The 24573-nt window shown below is 44.1% G+C and overlaps 1 protein-coding gene across 4 annotated transcripts; it reads left to right on the top strand.

Moving 5' to 3' along the window:
• The first annotated feature begins 2917 nt into the window (after nt 1-2917).
• On the top strand, nt 2918-24531 carry SPG21 (SPG21 abhydrolase domain containing, maspardin). Of its 4 annotated transcripts, none has more exons than XM_081839253.1 (9): nt 2918-3238; nt 8996-9088; nt 16316-16477; nt 19293-19373; nt 20595-20740; nt 21449-21557; nt 21862-21969; nt 22752-22892; nt 23820-24531. In XM_081839253.1, exons 1-9 carry the CDS (start codon nt 3221-3223, stop codon nt 23952-23954), a joined length of 993 nt encoding a protein of 330 aa, XP_081695379.1. In that variant the 5' UTR covers nt 2918-3220; the 3' UTR covers nt 23955-24531. The 4 variants fall into 4 exon arrangements, with proteins under 4 accessions (XP_081695379.1, XP_081695381.1, XP_081695380.1 ...); XM_081839255.1 differs by having other exon boundaries at nt 2920-3175; XM_081839254.1 differs by having other exon boundaries at nt 3166-3281.
• The last annotated feature ends 42 nt before the right edge of the window (nt 24532-24573 follow it).

The following is a 24573-nucleotide window of genomic DNA, read 5'->3' as shown; positions in this document are numbered from 1 at the left end:
CTAGTAGTCCAGAGAGCGGGGAGGCGGATACATAGGCTGGAAGTGGGGCGGGGGGGGCAGAGGGAGAGAGATAGTGCATGATGGGAGTTGAAGTGCGCGGGGCGCCGTAGCCTTCGATTGGGTAGTGTCTCAATGGCAGAATAGAGCGGAGTTTTCCCCAATCTCATATAAAGAGTGCTTCCCCCCTAAAAATGTTTAGGGGTACTCTTACTTTGACTCAAGAAAATCACCATTTTATAGTTCAAATCGGGAAAAATAAATACAGCAAATGGACAAAAGCACAAAGATTCACAAAATGTTTAGGGGTATGCATACCCCTGCGTACCTCCAGAAAAAAGCACTGCATATAAAACATCCCATCCAATGAATAAAACACAAGCAACAAATAATTTATAAACTAAACATTTCTGTAGGGATCGCTCCTTAGTTTTTTCCTCTCCTGAAGATATCTTGCAAGGCAACGCTCCACTAATGTGGGGAGAGAAGAGAAGGAGGGGTCAGTTGATAGGCCCTCTGTTGGTTTTGCAATGTACTTTCTTGCTCTTAATGCAGGCACCAATTCCAACTGATATGTGATTGCCGACACATGGGTCCTTCTGGACCTGAAATAAGACAAAAAGGGCAGAACAGAGTGGGGCGGAGCAGAATGGGGGCCACGAAATGGTCACCATGTGTAATGAGAAAAACAGCCTGGTTTAAACTGGGCGTATCCAGTTTTGGGTTGCAGCTCCTTTTAACACCAACCACTGCCCTTCTAACAGTTTAACGTAGTGTGGGATTATTGTTGTAAGTAGCATTCAGTTCCTTTTGTAAAAAAGAACAACTAATAGATTTAATTAATAATGATGATGATACTAATGGTTAGTGTCCGAGTAGGACCTGGGAGAACAGATTTCAAATCCTCACTTGGCCATGGAACCCACTGGGTGACCTTGGGCCAGTTACTGCCTCTCAGCCCAACTTACTTCACGGAGTTGTTGTCGAGATTAATTGAGGAGTGGGAAAACCATGTATGTCACCTCGAGCTCCTTAAAGAAAAAAGGTGGGCTATAAATGCAATAAATAAATAAATACATAATTATAGGCATACCAATTTAGGCACAGCAGTTGCTGCAGCACCGGGATCTTATGGATCCTGACAAGGATAAGGAGGCTTGTGTAAGCATCTCTTTTCCAGACTGGAGCTTGTATCTCACCTATTTTCCCTACCCTGCGATGAAGCTGCAGGATTGACATTATAAGAGAGTTAACAGAGTTATAACAGAGGGACCAAATACATAGAGCATGGGTGGGCCAACTAAGGCCCAGGGTCCGGATTCGGCCCAATCGCCTTCTAAATCCGGCCCACAGACGGTCCGGGATTCAGCATGTTTTTACATGAGTAGAATGTGTCCTTTAATTTAAAATGCATCTCTGGGTTATTTGTGGGTCATAGGAATTTGTTCATTCCCCCCCCCCAAAAAAAATATAGTCCAACCCCCCACAAGGTCTGAGGGACAGTGGACTGGCCCCCTGCTGAAAAAGTTTGCTGACCCCTAACATAGAGTAATGATTAACATGAGGATGAATTTTATTTATTTGTGTCAATTGGAAAAAAATGATTCATAGGAAGAGTAGAAATTAAATTTCTCAGAGAGCATATGTTAATCTTCACCTCTGGGTGGCAGGCATTATCCAGTTTTTAGGTTAGGTGAAGCTGGAATATTTCAGTAACAACTTCCCTTGTCTACAGTGAACTCCACACAGTCCATTTTGTAACAACAATATCCCCACAAAAATCAACAGGCCAGTTTTGTAAAAGTGACCCTGGAATAAGTAATTTTAAGGTTTGCAGTCAGAGTAAAACTAGGGCCCATAAGAGTATATAAATAACTCAGCTTCAAGTATTCCAGATGGTTAGTCATATTAATCTGTTATAGCAAAAACAATAGAAAGTATTGTGGCACTTTAAAGCAGTTTTCTGCACAGATGTTTTGGATTATAACTTCCAAAAACCCTAGCCACCATGACCAGTGGTTAGGGATTATCATCTAAAAGATCTGGAAGGCACCAGGTTGGAGAAGGTTGCCTGAAAGACTTAACCATTTTATTGTGACATAAACTTTCATTGACCACAAGGCGCTTCATCAAATGTAGGAAGCATAATCCTAAATTGGCAAGCATGTATACACATGGAAAGCAAATACAAGTGCAGTACAGATGTTAATGGTTAGATAATCACACATTATGACCGCAGTCTAAAACTCACATAAAGCCCTGGATTGTGGAATATATTAACTATGCTGCATTTATGTACTGAACTCTCTTACAGTTTTGGACTAGGGCTAGCAAGAGCCATGTTCAAACTCCCACTCAGCTTCAAAGCTTGCCGGGTGCCCCCTAACCCGTCACTATCTCCCCCAGCCTAACCGGCCTCACAGGGTTTTGGCGAGGAAAAACTGATTCAAGCATAACTGAGCCAGAGCGCCTACTGGGAGCCCCTGGGCCATATACTATAACTATATCTTACCCCAACCTACCTCACAGGACTATTGTGCGGATTTTAAAATAAAGGGGTGGTTGATAGAATCGTGTGCGAACACCCTGGAGAAAAGTCAGGATATAAACGCAATAAAACAAATAAATAATATGTATTCGACATTTTAAATTGTTGGGGGGGGGGAGGTGAGACAATACCCTGTGGGCCTGTTGCTGGACTCCAGTTCCCATCATCTCTACCTATTGGCCTTAGTGGCTGGAGCTCATGGGAGTTGTAGTTCCTCCAACCACAACGCCAGACGTTTGCTTCCTCCCCGGCCCCGTGTGCGCTTGCGCGTAAAGTGATTTCCCCCGTCCCACTCATTTCTTCAAATCACGTGACAGGAGCCCTTCCGCCTCGGTAGCTATGGAGCCTGTCGAGCTCAGGCTCCTTCCATCGGGTCCTTGCCCCTTTTAGGGGGGGTGTGACGTCGAGTGATTGGCGTGCGGCGTTGGCCCGCGCCCCGCCCGCTTGGGAGGCGGGGGCGGGAGAGCAGCGGGGTTGGCTGCTTGAGGGCGCCGTGGGACGAGGAAGAGGCGACGGCGGCGGCGGCGGCGGAGGGGGCTGGGAAGATACCACTGACGTGAGAAGAGGAGGGGGGGAATACGATATTGGGCTATCCCTCAACACCCCCCGCTCCGCCCTGTGGAAGATCCGGTAAGAAATGGAGGGGATCAAAGGCTCGGGACCTCAGTGAGGTCGATGGGGTACAGTGAGGAGGTGCGTGTATTGCTGTTGTTACCTCCTCCTGTAGATGAGGGAAGTAAGTTTTCAAGGGGTAGTTATGGCGAATAAGGTGCTGTTAATTAACTAACTGCTGTTAATTTGAGAGTGCGCGTGGTGGAAGCGGCTAAGAGCGCGCAGGAACCGCGACGGGTTCAGAAATCCCTCACCGAGCCACGAAACTCGCCTTCTCAGTCTGGACTACCTCGCAGGGTTGTTGTGAGCGTGCAGGCGAAGGGAGGTGGGAGAGGGAAGTTCTCTGGAGGGAAGGGGGTGTGCGCATTTACCTAAACAGTGAGTCTAAAGTATTCTGTGGTGGGTAGCTTGTTGTAGATAGCTGATGTGGAAATGATAATATTTACAGGGGTACCTCAGGTTACAGACGCTTCAGGTTACAGACGCTTCAGGTTACAGACTCCGCTAACCCAGAAATAGTATCTTGGGTTAAGAACTTTGCTTCAGGATGAGAACAGAAATCGTGCTCCGGCGGTGCGGCAGCAGCAGGAGGCCCCATTAGCTAAAGTGGTGTCTCAGGTTAAGAACTGTTTCAGGTTAAGAATGGACCTCTGGAACGAATTAAGTACTTAACCCGAGGTACCACTGTATATTTTTCAGGAAGGGGAGGTTGGGAAAAGGGCTAAGCTGTGGAGGGGGGAGGTCCTGCGCAAAAAGGCGGCAGTGGGAAATGGGGGGATGCATTTAACTTTGCAATGTGCCTTGTAATGCCTTGTAAACATGGTTGCTTTATACTCACAAAGTTTATGATTTTTTTTTAACAAGCACTTTGTTGTTGGTGTGTAGATGTAATTTATTGTGCTTTCTTTAGTCAGGTGACAGCTCTTAACTCTTAACACACATTTGGAGTGCCTGTGCACTCTTTATACCAGCAAGTATCCATAGTGTTTAACAGAATAATGTAAGGAAAAACACAGGCCTCTGCCCCGAGCAGCATACAGTCTATGACTTTGAAAGGGAGGGCAGTGGAAAGAGAGAAGGGGAGGAAAAGTGAAGAATATTGAGGAGACCTGTTACTGCTGCTCTGGCTTACTTCCAGTAAGGGTTGAGGACTGTGTGCAATCCAAACCACACCTGCTCTGATGTAAATACATTTGAATTCAGTGGGGCCTACTCTCAGACAAGCGGGGTTAGCATTGCAACCCAATGGATTAAGCCAAAGACTTGGTGGGGAAGCTATAATTGTATGTTTATGCAGAAAAGTAGGAGGTAAATATGTTTTATCTTATACATTTATGGAAAGCAAAATCATATAACCAAGAAAACAAAAACTGGTTTTCAGTGGGAGAGTGAAAGCGCCATTGAACTCTGCAAGACTTGATCCTGTGTTGCATAAATTTCTGCTTTAAAGTTCACCCAAACATTACTTGCACACCAAGCTCCCTGCACACACACAACAGTGCTACGTGTATATATAGTAAAGCACACGCGTCGTGGCAGGTTTCTGGAAGAGACCTTCCCTTTTATGTGTGAGAGAAAGCCTCTTCAAAGATTGTGCTGTTTTTTTTGAAGTTTGATATATTTTTAAGTGCTCTTCCTCGAAATAAACTTAAAAGTTGAAATCTGCTGCCTGGACAATCTAGGGGTGTCTTTGTTATTGTTTTTTAGTTGTTTTTCCACAAAAGCTACTTAGAGCAACTTACAGAAACAAACATCAAAAACAACCTTTTTAGAGCAAACCTGAGCCAGGCAGCAGCAGGTAAAGTAGCTACTGCATCGGAAGCCCTGCTGGCTTGCCCCACAGGTCAAAGTTTGGCCTAAAAGTATTGGTCCCCTCAGAGGATCTGTGGGGCTTTGCATTCAAATCTGCCAACACCCCGTTTCAGGTCTTTCTGTATGTAGGCTGCTGCCGATGGTACTTTCAGCAGGGCCGGTAAGACAGAGTTGTTCCGCCTGGTCTTTGGCTTGGAGCCAATTTGATTCCCTCCCTCCCTCTCTCTTTTTTTTTTCTTTCTTTTCCTTCTCCTCCTGCGATGAGGCTACATTTTAATATTTTAATGTTCCATTATTTTAATGTTGTATTTTATTTTTGTTTTTAAGTTTGTAATCCTTCATCTTGTTTTTATTATTGCTTGTAAGCCGCTCTGAGCCCGGCCTTGGCTGGGGAGGGCAGGGTATAAATAAAAAATTATTATTATTATTATTATTATTATTATTATTATTATTTCCTGCCTGCAGCAGGGGCAGGGGCTGCAGCAGCAGTACAGCCACTCCCACTCCACCAGCTGTGGTTTACAGAGGATCACCTTCGCTATGTCCTACCCCTCTGGCATCAATGATCAGGGTGTTAGGACTGTGGTGTAAGGCTGCAAACCTAAATGCACCGGAGACAGTTCCACCGAACTCAGTGGGATTTACTTTTGAGTATATATGCGTAGGATTGTACTGTGATCAAATGAATATTTGAAGCCCAGTAAGAATGAAAAGATGGAGCTTCAGCTCACAGAGCCCAGTGATGGGAGTTCAGGGCCCAAGAAGAAGTGAGCCAGGTGTAATACTAAGGACTTTTACAAAACAAACTCTGGGCTTCCAAATGAAATGGATTGGTTTATTACATTTATGCTGTGCTTTTCAAAATTGGTGCTTGATGGAAATCTATCTCATAACTTCAGTGTTATACAAAATATATATATACCCAATACATACACAACATATTCTAGGGCCTTTCTTGGGATGAATTGGAAGGAAATATTACCTCTGTGTTGGGGGCAGGATGCCTCTGAATGCCAGCTCCTGAAACTCGCAAGTGGGGAGAGTGCTGTAGCGATGGTGGTGAAATTTAGGTTCTTTATTCCTGGATTCCAACGTAGTTGATGAGTTTGTTCAGGGCGATGTGATGATGCTGGAGAAGGCTATGATGGGTGGGAAACCTTTCTCAGGTCCTGCATTCCCTTCTGGGTAACTTTTGGGGTGGGGGGAAGCATGCCAGTTGTGGGGCAGAACAAAAGATAAAAAGTAGGTACAGCAATACATGTAAATTTTACATTTGCACTTTCTAAACATACACCCCTACCCCCATTCATCTTCTGTCTAGGCAAGCAAGGGGCATTACATTTGTTAATAGATACCTTCCAGCCAGGCAGAAACACCTGGGGTGTGAAGCAGGGTCAATGAGAGGGGTATGACATGGGGAGACTTCCAAGAACCAAATGGAGAGGTCTGGAGGGCTGCATTTGGCCATGGAGCCTGGATTATGGGGGTGGAAGTGGGAGCTTATTGCCATGTACCCACGGAGTTGCCTAGGTGACCCAATGCTGTAAATCTCTGTGTTAGAGTCTGTTCCATGCATCCCCCAGCAACAAATCAATATTTTGGTGCTATATCTGTTCAAAGCCATGTACAAAGTCCTGTGTCTTTGCACACTATAGAGCACGTGAATGTTCTGAAGCATCCAAAATCTAATATCGGAAATCTTTCTGGTTTCTACCTTTGACTCGAGAGTATGGAATGCATGAGTAAACGAATAAAAATCCTTTGGGTCTATCCTATGATCTGGATTACAAGTCTTTTCAGAGGGTTGCAGTACTTGGAGCTTAACTAGTTGTTGATGGAAGTTGGAAATAATCCCTTTAAAACTTGGGTCCGAAACCATTCTTGAGTTGTAAGGATGAAGGGCTGTACAGTATAAGTTATAACCAGGAAGAATAGCTGACTGTGCTTCACTCCATACTTAAGTGATCAACAGAAGATTTATGGCTAAAACAGAGGAATAAAACAACAGCACAGCCTTTTAATTGTACTTCATGCATGAAATGTTTTTCCACATAAGTATTTTCCAGTTTAGGTTTGGTACATCTGGCTTTTATAGAAAGTGATGTTTTGAATTTTACTGCTGGTTTTAATTGAGATGTTATCTAACTTCCTAAATGGTAAGGAGCAGGTGGTTTAGAGGGCTTGGTTTTTTAAATTGTCTGACATAACATTGTCTGCACCTGTAGAAGTCTCAGGGCCCAGGGTAGCACTGAGTGTTGGTGAATTAGCTAGTTCCTCCACTTTTAATTCTTCTCTACCAATATGCCCTGAACTATTTGCTGCGTTGTGTTCCAAGACATCATCGGTAGTATTAAATCATAGGTGACAAAAAGAGAAACTGTGGGATGGTTGTAGCTACAAAGTAAGGCAGTGTATGTTCACAGCATACATTTAAAGCACATGGTTTCCCCCAAAGAATAATGGGAACGTTAATTTACCCTCCCACAGAGCTACGATTCCCAACACCCTTTACAAACTACAGTTCCCAAGGTTCTTTTGGGGAAGCAGTGTGCTTTAAATGTATGGTGTGTATGCTGCCTAACTCCTAACCACTGTGCAGATTCATTTTTATTGTGCCCTTAGATTGGGTAACCAGATGCTTCCTCTTAGGCGTTTTCTTGGGCCCCAGGTTTTTCCCAGGGCATATTACATGGCTGTAATACAAATATGTTCAAGGTCAGTCGTATTTGTGCCTGGGAAACTTTGACCGGCGAAGCTCTGCGTCCAAAGAGGCTGTGCAAGTCAACACAGCCTGTGAACAGTATTTTGCAATGTTTTGCTGAATTCACATTCTGGATTTGACGGTCGGATGTTTGCAGAATTTGGAGAGTTTGGAAAGGGGAGTGTGTGTGGGGGGGGGAAGTGACCTAGAGGTTGTGAGAGAGGTGCTTGGAAGCACCATCTTCTGAAACCCTGGAGAGTTTTGCAATACTGCCTGTGCATTTTTAAGTACACTTTCATAATACAAAATGCTAGTTGTGTCCTGGGAGGAGTGCTTGAGTTTGATACTTAGGAATGTGGAATTGTGCAAGGTGCACAACTCTATTTACAATGTATAGCCAAAATACTAGTTTCATGTTAAGGTTTCTGCTGTGCCATTTTGCTTGTTAACACTCTGCAAGGCTTTGACCCATAACCCTCACCAAAATGTGCTTCATTTCCCGTACTGTTTGGCCTACATGGAGCTACAACAGTGGTTCATCTTCTGTTATGCACAGTTGGTCCTTCAGCAGCGGTTGTATTTTATTTTTAGGAAGAGGCAGTTGGTCTCTCAGCTCCCTTGTGCCATCTAACTAGAAAACATGTACCGTATTTTTCGTCCCATAGGACGCTCCGTCCCATAGGACGCACCTAGTTTTTTTGGGGGGAAATAAAGGAAATTTTTTCCCCTTTATTTCCCCCCCAAAACCAGGACGGGGAACAGCGGTATGGCGGCGCTCTGCCTCCCCGCTGTCCCCCGAGCTTGTGGGGCTGGCCGATGTCTGCCTGGCACAAGGGGCGCTCTGCTTCAGGGCGCCCCGTGCGCCGGGCAGCAGGCTGCTATCCGCAGCGTGGGGAGCCCTGCGGGAACTCCTGCGGGCTCCCCAGGCTTGCTGATAGCTTCCTGAAGCCTGGAGAGCGAGAGGGGTCGGTGCACACCGAAACCTCTCGCTCTCCAAGCTTCAGAGAAAGCCTGTATTCGCCTCATAGGAAGCACACAGATTTCCCCTTCATTTTTGGAGGGGAAAAAGTGCGTCCTATAGGGCGAAAAATACGGTATTAAATCACTTCCAATTTGAACTTCCTTATCTTTTCCACTCTTTCCAGTTCCAGAATTTTTCTTGGTGGTTTCCAGTTGCGCACAAGTAAATAAGTAAATCTGAAGGGGAGAATAATAAATTGATGGGACCTGAAAGCAGGTTTACCCTGAAGAAATTCCCTCAAGTATATAAGTGATCCTACATTTTATTTACTTTGTCTGAAACATTTCCCCTGTTGTGTTTTCAGGTTTTTCTTTACCTTGGGTTCGTTACCACCATGGGAGAGATTAAAATCTCTCCTGACTATAACTGGTTCAGAAGTACAGTTCCTCTAAAAAAGGTAGGTCCAGTTTTTAATTCTTGCTGCCCTGGGCCTGTTCTCATTTGGGAAGAAGGATGGAATATTTGATTGATTGATTGATTGATTGATTGATTGATTGATTTTGCCTCTGATCCCAAGGACATGTCTGTGAGGGATCTTCTGGTGCTGTTTACTTGATCCTTAATTGCAAACTCAGGGGCATAATGAACAGGACCCTAGAACCTGAAATGTATATCAGGTCCATAGACACCTATGTTCTGTATGTCCATATTACATGGGTGGAATCTTCTGCAATGTTTGCGTATAATTTGTAGTATGTGGGCAAGCCCATAAATCCTGACATTGCTGGGTTGAGTTGCCATAAAGAAAATTATTGTTGCCTTCTGGGGATTAAGAGCAGCAATTCCAGGATCGAAGCATCAACGAAATTGCATTTTTCCTTATTCCGGAAGAATAATACCATACAGAGGTAAAGAGGTCTAGGAAGTATATATATATAGCCCCCCCCCACCTTTAGAAACCAAAGATGGTGGAGAAATTTGGTTTGGTTTGTATTTTTTACTGTGAATCTATCCAGTTTGCACTTCCTTTGAAATCCACATTTTACCATACAAGTTCTCCGATAAAAAAAAATGTACAGTTGCATAGACTAGACTAGAGGGAAGTGTGTAAAAATACAGATATTAACCAAAAAAATGCATACAATGCATATTGTTTGTAGCAATAGGTCTGTTGTGCATAACTTCATATAAAAAAGTGTTTGCCAAGAACAAATGTACATTAAATTGCTGAAAAAAATTACTGAGGATTAAAAAAATATATAAGATGGCAAACTGAAGCGGAAATGTTGCAAGCTGAATTTAACGTTAAAAAATAAGAAACAGAGAGGTACCAAAATTTACAGATTGGTTCAGCCCTACTAGAAACTTACTTTCCTTCCTTCTTGCAACCCAAACCAAGCTGTCTAAACTCTTTCCCTCCCACTTCATGTGGCTCTCTAGATATCATGGTCCCATAGCGTGCCTGCAAAGGCCTTATAATGGTGCTGCAGAACTAACAGTTGTACAGGCTTCTACACCACAAACCAGAAGCAAGTTAGAATCATAAAATCTTAGAGCTGGAAGGGACCCAAGGGTCATCTAGTCCAACCCCCTGCAGTGCAGGAATCTCTGCTAAAGCATCCATGACAGATGGCCATCCAACCTCTGTTTAAAAACTCCAAGGAAGGAGAGTTCACAACCTCTCATGGGAGTCTGTTCCACTGCTGAACAGCTCTTACTGTCTGAAAATTTTTCCAAACGTTTAGTCGTAATCTTCTTTCTTGCAACTTCAAGCCATTGATTCGAGTACTACCCTTTAGAGCAGGAGAAAATAAGCATGCTTGCTCCCTCCTCCATGTGACAGTCCTTCAGATATCTGAAGATGGCTATCATATCTCTTCTTAGTCTCCTCTTTTCCAGGCTAAACATACCCAGTTCCTTCAAGCGCTCCTCATAAGACTTAGTTTCCAGATCCTTGATCATCTTGGTTGCCCTCCTACACACATTCCAGCTTGTCAACATCCTCCTGAAATTGTGGTGCCCAGAATTGGACACAGTATTCCAAACGTGGTCTGACCAAGGCAGAATAGTGGTATTATTACTTCCCTTGATCTGGACACAATACTTCTATTGATGCAGCCTAGAATAGCATTATCCTTTTCACATGCATTGCTCGTAAGACAGGTGTCCCCCATTCTATATTTGTTCATCTAATTCTTCCTGCATAAGTGCGGAACCTTACATTTGTCCCTATTGAAATTCATTTTGTTAAGCTTGCACCCAGTTCTCAATCTGTTAAGGTCATTTTGAATTCTGATTCTGTCTTCTGCAACATTAGCTACCCCTCCCAGTTTGGTGTCATCTGCAAATTTGATGAGCATCCCCTGAATTACTTCATCCAAGTCATTTATAAAGATGTTGAACATCAAAGGGCCCAGTACAGAACCCTGTGGCACCCCACTTGTCACTTTTTTCCAGGATGACTAGGAACCATTAATGAGTACTCTGTGTTTGGTCAGTCAACCAGCTACAAATCCACCAGCTGTTATCTTGTTCAACCCACATATTACCAGCTTCCTTGCGAGAATATCATGGGGGACTTTGTCAAAAGCCTTACTGAAACCAAGATACACTACATCTGCAGCATTTCCCTGATCCACCAAATTTGTTATTCCACCTAAGAAAGAAATCAGATTGGTCTGGCATGACTTATTTTTGAGAAACCCATGCTAGGTCTTAGTAATCACAGCATCCTTTTCTAAATGCTCACAGACCGACTGTTGAATTACCTGTTATGGACCTTCCCTGGTATCAACGTCAAGCTCACCGGTCAGTAGTTACCTGGGTCTTCCTTTCCCCCCTTTTTGAAGATGGGGACAATATTTCCCCACCTTCAGTCTGTAGGGTCCTCATCTACTCTCCAAGAATTCTCAAAGATAATAGACAAAGGCTCTGAAATTACATCCGCAAGCTCCTTTAGTACCCTTGGGTGCAGCTCATCAGGCCCTGGAGATTTGAATTCATTTAAAGTAGCTAGGTGTTCCCTTACTACCTCTTTTCCTATCTTGGGTTGCAGCTCCCTCCTTACATCATTTATTCTGTTATCACCAGGTTGGGCATCACTTTCCTTTTGGGTGAAGACAGAGGCAAAGTAGGTGTTGAGTAGTTCCACCTTTCTCTGTTGCCCAATAGCATTTATCCGTCTTCCCATGCAGAGGACCTACCACTTGCTTGTTCTTCCTCTTACTTCGGACATAGCCGAAAAAACCTTTTAATATTATTTTTAACCTCTCTTGCAAGCCTCTCTTGCAAGCTCATTCTGTTGGACCACAACCCAACAGTTGTAAATGGTGCATATTGAAGACCTTCGGGAATTTTCTTTGAAGCAATAGCCGTTGGTGTCTGAGGCCAATGTCTCCCTTGAGTAATGCTGTCTTTCTACAAAGCATAGCAGCCACAGAGAGGGAAGGTAGTGTGATGAGATGTGTGTGAGCATGCCTTCGCTGTGGAGAACTCTGCCCTGTGCCCACAGGAGGAGAGAGAATAAAAACGTCACAGCTGCTTCTGCTCATCACCTCAGACTGGAATTAATTTGAATGTCCTGCCCTCCCTGGCTGCAGAAAATAAAACCACAACAAGATGGAGTATTTGTTCTGTTACGAAATACCTGGCATCTTCCTTAACGTGCTTCTCATCAACCTGAATAGCAGCTGTGCAAATAATTATTGCTTAGCTGAATAATCACAGTAAGACTCCTTGAAAGCATGGAACCAACATTATTGTGATACTTAGAATCATAGAATTGTAGAGTTGGAAGGGACCTCAAGGGTCATCTAGTCCAACCCCCTGCAATCTTTTGCCCAGCATGGGTTCAAATCCACGACCTTGAGATTAAGAGACTCATGCTTTACCAACTGTGCTATTCCAGAGAGAGGTTTATTTTTCAAATCAGGGTGATGTGCTCATTGTGGTGAATTGTAGGAATCTGTGTCGTGTGACTCACTGGTATCAATGAGCAAATCTTTCACTTTCAGTTTTTCTCAGTTTCTCATTCTTTAATTCTTAAGTTCTCCACGTTTCTGTATCAGTTGGTGATTTTTTAAAAAAGTGTGATTTCCTGTTAACATACACTTTTTTTGCAAAGCCACTTTCCTTCATATTATGCACTTTTTGTATGCTATTTTCGCTAATGCGAGTGGTGCTGTGGTCTAAACCACTGAGCCTCTTGGGCTTGCCAATCAGAAGGTTGGTGGCTCGAATCCGCACGATGGGGTGAGCTTCCGTTCTTCTGTCCCAGTTCCTGCCTCCCTAGCAGTTTGAAAGCATGCCAGTGCAAGTAGATAAATAGGTAACACTGTGGTGGGAAGGGAAATGGTGTTTCTGTGCGCTCTGGTTTCTGTCACAGTGTTCTGTTGCACCAGAAGTGGTTTAGTCATGCTGGTCACATGACCCGGAAAGCTGTCTGTGGACAAATGGCAGCTCCCTTGGCCTGAAAGTGAGATGAGCGCCGCAACCCCATAGTCACCTTTGGACTTAGCCGTCCAGGGGTCCTTTACTTTTACCTTTTCACCTATGAATTTATATGCATATTTTACCCTAGATATACATTTTTGCAAACGTTACTTGGCTGGTGAACTGCATCGCAGAATTTGGAGAAATGGGGATTTCAGAGGATGATGGTTCCGTTTTGCTTTGCATCCTATTTTGAAAAGTGTAGATTAGGTAGGCAGCAGTGGCCCTCTAGGACATCAGTCAGGGGTCTTTCCACACCCTACCTGAAGATGCCAAAGATTGAACATGGGAGCCTTTGCATCAAAAAACATGTTCAGCCACTGGGTTACGGCATGTCCAGAAAACAGTTAGCATCATGTGATATGGTGAACTCTATCATCTCAGCAGTGAGCATGCATTCAGAGAATCTTTTGGCTGTCTGGAATGTACAGGCTGAAATCTCATGGGTGGTTTGTGGTTAGAAAAGATAGTATGAATCAGGGCTAATATTGTATGCTGAGTAGACCTGCATTCAGGCACTTCTGTTCAGTGGGGTGCACCTCTACAGGAAATTCTCTCTAATACAAAAAAAAAAGAAAAAGAAAAAGTGAAAAGGAGACTGGACAGTAACTTTGTTGGTATTGGATTTTTGGCATGCAGTCCTGTTTAGGATTATCTTTGAGTCTTTTTTGTTTTAGGTGAACAGTGCAAGATTTTCTAGCAACATGTGATCTTTCACATGCTTCCTCAAGTACAGCTTTTACTGCAGACAAGAGACATCTAGCCAACCAGCTCTTAAGGTTTTGCCAGCTGCTTTCCTTTCAGATGTTAATAGAGGCGTTGTGTAGTGGTGGTGGAGGAAGAACAGCTGAATTTGTGCTATTGTTTCCAGCTAGAGAAGTTCAACTAACTTGACAATGATTGAATAAACTGGACATTTTTATACACAGAAGATTTTGGTGTAATCTGCAATCAGATAAATTAATGTGGGTTTTGTAATTGACTTAAACATAGGGTGAGGGTTTCCCTTATTCATGTTATGGAATACTGTATTGAGAGTAAACACATAGGGCAGGGGTAGGCAACCTAAGGCCCAGAGGCCAGATGCAGCCCAATCACCACCTCAATCTGGCCCGCGGATGGTCCGGGAATCAGCGTGTTTTTACATGAGTAGAATGTGTCCTTATGTTTATAATTCATCTCTGGAGTATTTGTGGGGCATGGGAATTCGTTCATTATTATTTTTCCCCAAAAAATAGTCCAGCCCACCACATGGTCTGAGAGACGGTGGACCGGACCACAGCTGAGAAAGGTTGCTGACCCGTGACATAGGGCAAGAGCCAATGAAATGCCGTCTGGACACAACAAGGTTTGCCTTCCATTCCCCTTTATCTGTTTTGGAGGATCACTGAACCCTCCAGAACAGATCTTTGGAGCATGGAGGGGTCTGCAAGGAACACCACAATTGGATTTCACCCATTTTTTTTTAGCCTCTTGGAAGTGAAGGGATTATTATAAAAACCTGGAGCTTATTGCACTAAACATTCCTGGATAAAGTAGACACAGAATGTACTTCAGTAAATCTTAACAAGTAAAGTTAAAGCACTTCTAATATCATGGTTAGTTTATAATTGTGACTCATCTTCAGAGCAATGTTCATATTAAAGCCAAAGCAATTTTTTTAAAAAATTACTTTGGGCTACACACTCAGGGGCAAGTTCTATTGAACTTAATGGGATTTACTTCTAAGTAGACATGCAATGAATTGTGCCCATCTTTTAATTTGGAATGGCTCTCCAATGGCTCCCATCATCTTTCACCATTGGCCAGGCTAACTGGGGTTGATGGGAGGTGGAATTCAACATCTGCAAGGCCACAGAACAGCCATTCCCGTTTTAATGAATTTAAGTCCAGGTTGATCAAAGTGGTGCCCTATAGATATTTTTGGTCTTCAAATCCCATCAGTCATAGTCAACATGGCCAGTGGCCAGGGATTAAGGAAAATGTAGTTTGATAACATCTGGAGGGCACCACATTGGCAACCCATGGTATAGGTGTTTTACATGCATCCATTAACCAATTATTTTCTTATCTGAGTGACTCCTTAATACTCAGAGTGGTTTTGGATCCGAAATGGCTGCTGAGAGAGTCTTGTTTCCTTGCTCAACTTGCAGTGTCTAAAAAAGGAAGTCAGCTGCATGTTTCTTTCCTCTGAAGCTTGAAGAGCAAAACCACTCCCTTTCCATCCCCCAATATTTTTTCAGTCTCATGATTTGGTGATGACGCGTTGGGAGAGCGGAGAAAGTCTGACTTCTGAATATTTTAGATTTGCTTACGTCTTTTCTAACTTGGATCTGTTCCAAAGCAGAATGTCCTAATGCTCACATGATTGAGTTCCATGCCTGCTCTTCTGCGTTGGCGTATGACATGCGTATTGAGTACATTAACTTTGCTTTGGCCTGTGACCATTTTGGGGTGGGGGAAGGCAGATTTGGATCCACAACAGTATTGTCTGGAGGAGTCTAAACAGTCAGAGAGAAGGGAGGGAAATCATTTTTTTATAAAGCTCTTTTTGAAGCCCAGTCTGGAGTGGGCATGGCAAAGCCATTAATTATTTCATCTCTTTGCATGACAGGATCTTGCAAAGGATTGTGCATGTTACATGTGGATAATACCTTGCAGTGGCAGGTTGTGTGGCTTACACAGAATCAAAGCAAAGCAGCCAAATGGCTGGTTTTATGGAGCTGGTTGAAAAGCAACTGATTATATTTCACAATTACACTTCTGCTTCCAGATGTGTTTCCGTAGGCTGTGTAAACATAAGACGCAACAAGCTAAGACTACTTTGCAAGCAGCCCGTTTTTAAATGTAAAGCAGAGAAGAGATTCCTGGAATCAGAGTAGCAGAAAATTTTAGACTCTGGAGTTAATTGTCTTATTCCGTCTGTCTGTCTGTCTGTCTGTCTGTCTGTCTCCCCCCCCCCTCCCGCTTTTAGATGGTACTCTGCATTAATTTTGCTTTAGATTGTGTTAAGCCAGACCTACTGTATTCAGGGAGCTCATTCTGCTCATTTGGTGCCATGGTTATCTACCCCCCCAAATCCTGCCCCAATGACACCACCACCCAGAATTCAATGATGGCTGTGCTGAAGGAATACTAACTACTATGTGCATTAGAAGAAGCCACTTTTACCTTCTCTGCATTTATTTTACAGATTATAGTAGATGACGATGACAGTAAAGTTTGGTCGCTCTATGATGCAGGACCCCGTAATATTCGGTGCCCCCTTATATTTCTCCCACCTGTCAGTGGAACGGCTGATGTTTTCTTCCAGCAGATTTTAGCCTTGTCTGGATGGGGTTACAGAGTCATTGCTGTAAGTATCTTCGGCACAGCCCTGAAATTCTCAGCATTTGAGCAAATGTTAAATCAGTCTTTTTATGTATGTTCTCAAAGCAGTATGAAATGTACTAGATTTCAGCTACAGCCGTCCAAGCCTGTCCTTTGGAATTCTGGTCATGCAGCTTTTTCATGTTCCTACATTACTTGAGTGCATATTTTGTCCCTAAAGCCTGCTCTGAAATTTGATACTAAGGGTTTTCAGATCGCATTTAACCTTTGGTGGTTTTATTTAATGAGAGAACATTCCTCCAAGGCAGGATATCTCTGGGTCAACACCATATAATCCCTTTTGGTAATTCAGATTAGAATTCCAGCCTTATAATACAGAGAGCGTCTTAAGAGCTGAGGCTTAAAACTTAGGATATACATCTCTTGGAAGGTGCATATCTTTCCCCTGTAGTGATAGAAGATTGATCAGGGGCTCCCTCCCACTTCTCTCCCATGTGCTAATTTTATGCATGTCAGCAAAGCTCTTGGAACTCCCATCCACTGGAGAATAGTGAATCTCAGGTGACATTTGGAGAGTCTAGGTTGGTTTAGCTTCTGGATTCCAGGGCTTCTTACACTCGTTGGACTGTTATAAAAAGCTTCAAGCCCTAATGATGATCATAAAACATAAACTTCCTCAACCTAGTGTCCTCTAAATCAGTGTTTCCCAACCGGTGTTCCGCGGCACACTAGTGTGCCGCAAGACGTTGCCTGGTGTGCCGTGGGAGGGAGGCGGGCGAGTCCGGCGGCGAGAGGCGGGGCGGCGGCGGCGGCGAGCACACGCGGGGCGGCGAGCGAGCGAGCTCCCAAATCCCATCGCCGCTCGCTTCGGCCGGCTGCCCCGTGCCGCCGCCCCAAGCCTCGCGCGCCTGGCGGGAGCTCCTGCCGGGCGCGCAAGGCTTGCAGACACTCGCCCGAAGCACGGGGAGCCCTCCGGAGGGCTCCGCGTGCTTCGGGCAACAGGCTGCCGCCCCAAGCCTTGCGCGCCTGGCGGGAGCTCCTGCCGGGCGCGCAAGGCTTGCAGACACTCGCCCGAAGCACGGGGAGCCCTCCGGAGGGCTCCGCGTGCTTCGGGCAACAGGCTGCTGCCCCAAGCCTTGCGCGCCTGGCGGGAGCTCCTGCCGGGCGCGCAAGGCTTGCAGACACTCGCCCGAAGCACGGGGAGCCTTCCGGAGGGCTCCCTGTGCTTCGGGCAACAGGCTGCCGCCCCAAGCCTTGCGCGCCTGGCGGGAGCTCCTGCCGGGCGCGCAAGGCTTGCAGACACTCGCCCGAAGCACGGGGAGCCCTCCGGAGGGCTCCCTGTGCTTCGGGCAACAGGCTGCCGCCCCAAGCCTTGCGCGCCTGGCGGGAGCTCCTGCCGGGCGCGCAAGGCTTGCAGACACTCGCCGAAGCACGGGGCACCCTCCGGAGGGCTCCGCGTGCTTCGGGCAACAGGCTGCCGCCCCAAGCCTTGCGCGCCTGGCGGGAGCTCCTGCCGGGCGCGCAAGGCTTGCAGACACTCGCCGAAGCACGGGGCACCCTCCGGAGGGCTCCGCGTGCTTCGGGCAACAGGCTGCCGCCCCAAGCCTTGCGCGCCTGGCGGGAGCTCCTGCCGGGCGCGCAAGGCTTGCGGACAGCTTCCTGAAGCCTGGAGAGCAAGAGGGGTCAGTGCGCACCGATGCCTCTTGCTCTCCAGGCTTCAGCGAAAGCCTGCATTCGCCCCATAGGACGCACACACATTTCCCCTTTATTTTTGGAGGGGAAAAAGTGCGTCCTATGGGGCGAAAAATACGGTACTTTCTTTGTGTTTATTTGATGCCTATTAAAGAGAGTTACTTTATATATAGTCAATATAGGCACAGAGTTAATTTTTTAAACATTTTCTAATGGTGGTGTGCCTCGAGATTTTTTTCATGAAACAAGTGTGCCTTTGCCCAAAAAAGGTTGGGAAACACTGCTCTAAATAGACAGTGACTTCCAACAGCCCCAGCTATACTGGCTGAGGCTGATGGGAATTGTAGTCCAAAGCATCTGGAAGGCACCAGCTTGAGAACATGAGTAGACTATGGCTGACTTTTTCTGTAACTACATCTAATGAAATTGTTTTGAAACGTAGATGGGGGTGCAAACTTGTGCATTTCTCCCCTATTAGTGCTGCCTTTTAGAGGCCAGTGGGCAAAACTTTAAGAGGCTAGGGGCTAGTGCAGTGGTTCCCAAAGTTTTTTTGGCCATGCCCCACCTAAGCATCTCTAAAATCCTGGTTCCCCCCCAATAACATATAATTCTTATTATTCAAAAAGTGAACCCCTATTCATGTGGAGGAAGACTAAAAGGCCATTAACTGTTAATAACTCATTCTTGAATTGCCCCCCTTAAAAATCAAATTGCCCCTTTGGGAACCATGGGGCTAGTGGGTAAAACTAAAAATGAAAAATTAATCATTGAATATTGAAAATCCAGACTTGGATGGCAGAGAATAATGTGGAGAATAATGGGTTTTCAGTCGAGCTTGCTTTATCACAAGGGTACGGAACTTATGGCCCTCCAGATATTATTGGACAGCAACTGCCATAATGCTTTACTGTTGACTGCTCTAGTTGAGACTGATGGGAACCCAACAACATCTGAAGGGCTGCAGGTTGCTTCATAGCATGCTTTGACCTCGTACAAGGTGGGCTTTTCCCCATATACCATGCAGGTGTCTGTCTAAGTTGCTAGCTGGTTCTTAAATTATGCTTACTGGTGAAGAGGGTTAAAATGCATGTTTTTACATCTTTGTCTTTGTTCATGTCACCATTGTTAACCTACCTTTCTTATCTTAGCTGCAGTATCCAGTTTACTGGGAAATTTTTGAGTTCTGCGATGGATTCAGAAAACTATTAGACCATCTACAGCTGGATAAAGTTAGTGCCCTGAGATTGACAAATAGCCTGTGCTTACAATAGAAATGTTAGGTAAAAAGCCTAGAGTTTATTCAGAATAACCTTAATTGCTCTAACAAAGGAGAGCCCTCTCCTGTTATTTTCCAACCCCATTGATTGATTTTTTTGGTTGCTCCTTTTTTCAGGACCTTTTCTAAGCAGACAGCATATTCTGGGTAGGACTTGGCTGTTCTTAAATTGTAATAAATCTTCCAAAATATATTTTCTCTAAAATGGTTTATAGTAACTGTTGAATGGAAGCTTGCATAAGCTGTGTGTGAAAGAGTATAAGTTATTTTTGAATTTATATACCCCCTGCCCACCTTTTGTCGAAAAGGCCCCAGGGTGATTTATAGAAAAATGGAAATATGTTTCTGTCTGGTAGACCTTACTTTATTTCTGCAAGGACCATTGTCTATGAATGTAATTGATAAACTTTGGGAAATCCCAAATGGGGAGGATAATCTTATTTGGAACAACTTTCTCTACAAAATACTATGAGAGCAATTATAGCAGGGCCTGGGAAACCGCAGGCCCAGGAGCTGGTTGCGATGCCCCCAAATCTCTCTAGCCAGCCCTTGGCACTCTCCCCAAGCCACACACTTCACTGGTCTTGCTTCACCCCTTGAGTGTTTTACTTGGCAGGAATATTTCACTGAACTGTAATAGTGCCTCTTGCTTGCCTAGATGGAGGATGGAGAGGGTTGTGTGAGTGTAAAGAAACCAGGCTACTATACTGTCCTGGTTGCTCAGAAGGGAATGCAACCCTTGGGATGAAAAAGGTTCCTCACCCCTGTGGTTTGGCGTAGTGCAAGGGCAGCCAGCCTGGTGGTGCCCTCCAGATGTTGTTGGGACTCCAACTCTTACCAACTCCAGCCAGCATGACCTGTGGTTGAGGATGATAGGAGTTGTAGTCCAACAACATCTGGAGAGCACCACATTGGCTACTCCTGGTGTAGTCCTTAAGAGCAAAGTATGAACGAGAAACCACCTGGTTTAAAATGCATCTCTGTCATTGACTCTCATCAGGTAGTTTTCGGCAAGCCAGTCTCTCTCCACTTTCCACCTACAAAACAGTCATAATACTGGCCTAGCTTTCAAGTGCTTTTGAATGCAAAATGTCATAAAAAATGCCTTAATACAAACAGTTAGCCAAAGGATGTTGCTGTTATTTATTGCGGTATCTTTTACTTTTAAAATTAGGTTCACGTCTTTGGTGCTTCCTTGGGGGGCTTCCTTGCTCAGAAATTTGCTGAATACACTCACAAGTCTCCCAGAGTCCAGTCTCTGATTCTGTGCAACGCTTTCAGCGACACCTCCATTTTCAACCAGACATGGACGGCAAACAGGTGAGAGATGTATGTAGGCAAAACATATAGGTTTTGGGTTGTGCTTTAGATGGGTGTAAGGGCCACTTCCTGCCTACTGTTTGTGAACTTTGGGTTAGGTAGAGTTATGGCAAATACAGCTTAGCCTTTGCAAAGCAGTTTTTTAAAAAATGGAAGAACTGTTCCACTTCTTAGAATTAGCTTTTGGAGCCCATAAATGTTATGAGATATATATATATATATATATATATATATATATATATATATATATATATGCAGGTTTTGGTGTCCTCGGGTGTCTTCCCGTGTAAAAGTTGGGGTGTCTAGGCGACGTTTCGACGAGGTCTCACTCGTCATCTTCAGGCTGGTGCTTTCGGCTTCTTGTTACTGGAACAGAGCAGGATCTCAGTGAAACGTCGCCTAGACACCCCAACTTTTACACGGGAAGACACCCGAGGACACCAAAACCTGCATTCCTGTACCCGTGAAAATCTACGAAAGCATATATATATATATATATATATATATATATATATATATATAAATCCCTTCTGTTGTTGTATTAATGCAAGCCGTCACAAGTACATGCTTTAATGCCGAGGGAGTTCAGTATGTCTTGTGTTTTAACGTTTGTACGGTTTATACAAAATGTTTCTCATTACAATCCAGTGCTCCTGGAGGAAGGAGAAAGTGACAAAAAAATTGACCTTTCTGTAATTCTCTTTTCAGCTTTTGGCTAATGCCTGCCTTCATGCTGAAGAAAATTGTCCTTGGGAATTTTGCATCTGGTCCTGTAGATACCGAAATGGCTGATGGCATTGATTTCATGGTTGATAGGGTGAGGATTCCCAGTGATGAGTTGTATGACTTTGCTTTAAGATTTGCATGCTGAAATCCCATCTAATATTGGTTATTTCCTTCATCCTTTCTTCCTTCAGTGCCATGTCTTTTACACATTAAACTTTAGGCATGGTTTGTTCTTTTTAAACGTATTCTTGCTTATGACTGTTCTGGGAGCCTCTTTGGCTGTGAAGAGTGGGGCAAATGTGCTTCAAACTCCCAGAGGTTGTGATAAGCTTGGTTATTTCTTTACTGAAACAAATTCACAACCTTCTTTTAAATTAATTTATTTTTCCTGAAAGCTGGAAAGCCTGGGTCAGAGTGAGCTCGCTTCAAGACTTACCCTCAACTGCCAAAATTCCTACGTGGAACCTCACAAAATCAGAGACATTCCTGTGACTATCATGGATGTAAGTTACCTCTTATTTAGGATGTGGGATTGGGAGAGGAACACTTACTGAGCATCATTCTAGGAAGATGCAAGGTCCAGTTTTGGAAATGGAGAGAACATCAGCAAGAGCATGCCTATTTTTAAAACATAGCTGTGTCCCTATAGGACTACTTTCTCCAGTTATCAGAGTTGGGATAATAGTACTACTTATAAATGACAGGTGCTGTCATTTCATAATCTGTAGCAATTTATAGTGGGCTGTTTGCAGAGCTTTTCAGAGTCAACAAACATCTTGGAAGTGGATGTGCCTTCAACACAGCGATGGCTCAGCACAACTCCTTCTCTGGCATCAAACGTTGTAACTCATTAAAAGTAAATACAGAAGGAGAGTTTAAATAAGGTGTAGGAAGTGTGGGGCTTGAGGTCAGTTGGCATCACCTATTTTTCTTTCACTAAAAGCTGTGTGCAGATTTGCAGTTGACCCTTTTCAGCTGCAGCTTTTTCATCTGGGACTCATGACCCTGAAATTAAGAGTCTCATGCTCTACTGGCTGAGCTATCAAGGAGCCTTTGACAGTCAACAGCAGATTGAGTTGCACAGCTGAACTTACAAAGCACAAGTGGCTAACCTGTGCCCCCACAAACGTTGCTGAACTCCAATGGCTAGAGGCAAGGGATGATGGGAGCTGTAGTTCACTAACAATGTAGAGGGCCACCCCTGTTCTAAACAGAAAAAAATCTCTCTGTTAGAATGCATGGGATCTACAGGCAGTTCTTAGCATGGAATGCTTGGTTTTTTTAGGTGTTTGACCAGAGTGCTCTTTCCACCGAAGCAAAAGAAGAGATGTATAAGCTGTACCCCAATGCTAGGAGAGCTCACCTCAAGACAGGGGGCAATTTCCCATATCTTTGCAGGAGTGCCGAAGTAAACCTCTATGTCCAAGTAAGTCTGTAGCTTTAAATTTCTCAGCTGTTGTTTGGAAACCACAGAGCTCTGTCTGCATTGCCAAAGGGGTTTATGCAAGCATTGTGGTGTTAACATTGCTGACGGATTATCAGAGGATGGGTAAAGCGGGGGGGGGGGGGGGGCATTATTACAAATCCCCATGCAATGGAGGCAGACTTGTTGCATGAAGGAGAGAAAAGGAAGGAAGGTCAAGAGGTTTCTATTATTGGGCTGCAGGAATGCTGCTGTGGGTTTTAAGAAAATATCCCCATCCCACCCCCACCCCCCGGCCACTGCCAAACACAGGGTAATAGAAGATTCGTGGCACTGCCAAATGTTCCTCTCCTGGAGTCATTTGGAGTTTGGGTGTTATATGGACATGCCTGGCATTGTTCAAATATGCTGCTCCATAGAGCTGACTCCATTCGGCTTGTGCTGCCTCTGGGAATGGTTCCTGCCTCTTCCTAGAAGACTGCAAACCCTTCAGATGGTGTGAAACTTGTGGAGCTTGCACCAGCAGTGGTTGTGGTTGTTGCTTTTTTTGTAAAAAGTGGAACAAGCACTGTTACAGGCGCCATACAATATTTGTTCTGCATTTGTTAAGAACTAGATCTTTTAGTGTGACAGTGTCTTACACTTTGGAACTCCCTGCCTATTGACACCAGGCAAGCACCTTCACTGCCTACTGAAAACATTCCTGTTAAGACAAACCACCTCAGATATGTAGAATGCCATTCAGTTTATCACTGGTTCTACTTTTAAAATGTTTTAAAACTTTTTATTCTTTTTGTAAACTGCTGTGAGGTTGTTGCATTTTATGGTCAAGTGGTGTATACATTCTATGAAACAAATAATCACAGAGTGCTGTGACTTACAGGAAAGGGTGTATTTGTGCCACTTTGCCTATTTTTTCCTATTCTGTAGATCCACCTACTTCAATTCCATGGTACTAGATATGCCGCAATTGACCCTTCCATGGTCAGCGCAGAAGAACTTGAAGTCCAGAAAGCCAATCTCCAGGCCAGCAGTGAGCAAGAGCAACAGCAGCAGCAGTCATAGTCCTTGGGACTCGCAGAATCTCTTCATCCAGAGGGTCTTATCCTTTTCTTCTTCTTTTGGAAGTCTTCCCATCCAATTGCATCTTTTTCAGTTTGCCTAGATTCCTTAGTACTTAACCGGTTAGAACTGTGTCCTTTAAAATAGGTTGGACTGATTTCATTAAATGAAATGCAACTACGGACACTCGGTCACATCACTGTTTAAATGAGCTGAATTCAGATTATAATAAAAAGAGTTAAGGGTATCACTTTGGATGACTTGTTTTAGAAACAACAGTCTGGGATGAACTTTTGCTACCAAAGCCTTCACGATTGTGTTCTTAAAGAGGATAATCTTATATATCCATGCAGAGAGGGGGATGTATGTATCATGAGTGAATTATGTATGTCTGCAAGTTCACTTACAATTCATAGGATATTTAGTTTAAAAAACTCTGTTGAAGTGCCAATATTGCTATTATTATTTTTCTTTTTATATGGTTGCCAGTTAATGCTTTAATTTGAAATTATAACTCATTTGTTTTTTATTGTCTTACTTTCTAATTTTTTTTTGAATAAAAAATCAGTTTGGGAAAAAAGGCTCCTCTGCCATCAATAGGAGTGTGCATGGTAACTGTGCT

This window comes from Podarcis erhardii (genome assembly GCF_964252035.2).
Source record: "Podarcis erhardii genome assembly, chromosome: 14".
Classification (NCBI taxonomy): domain Eukaryota; kingdom Metazoa; phylum Chordata; class Lepidosauria; order Squamata; family Lacertidae; genus Podarcis; species Podarcis erhardii.
This window is presented reverse-complemented; position numbering and strand designations above follow the sequence as displayed.

What these genes read in the sequence shown, in the direction of transcription:
- SPG21 (XM_081839253.1), top strand. An exon ending in ACCATCTACAGCTGGATAAA is followed by an intron (nt 19,374 to 20,594) that starts GTTAGTGCCCTG and finishes TTTTAAAATTAG; the next exon opens with GTTCACGTCTTTGGTGCTTC. An exon ending in TTCCTGTGACTATCATGGAT is followed by an intron (nt 21,970 to 22,751) that starts GTAAGTTACCTC and finishes TGGTTTTTTTAG; the next exon opens with GTGTTTGACCAGAGTGCTCT.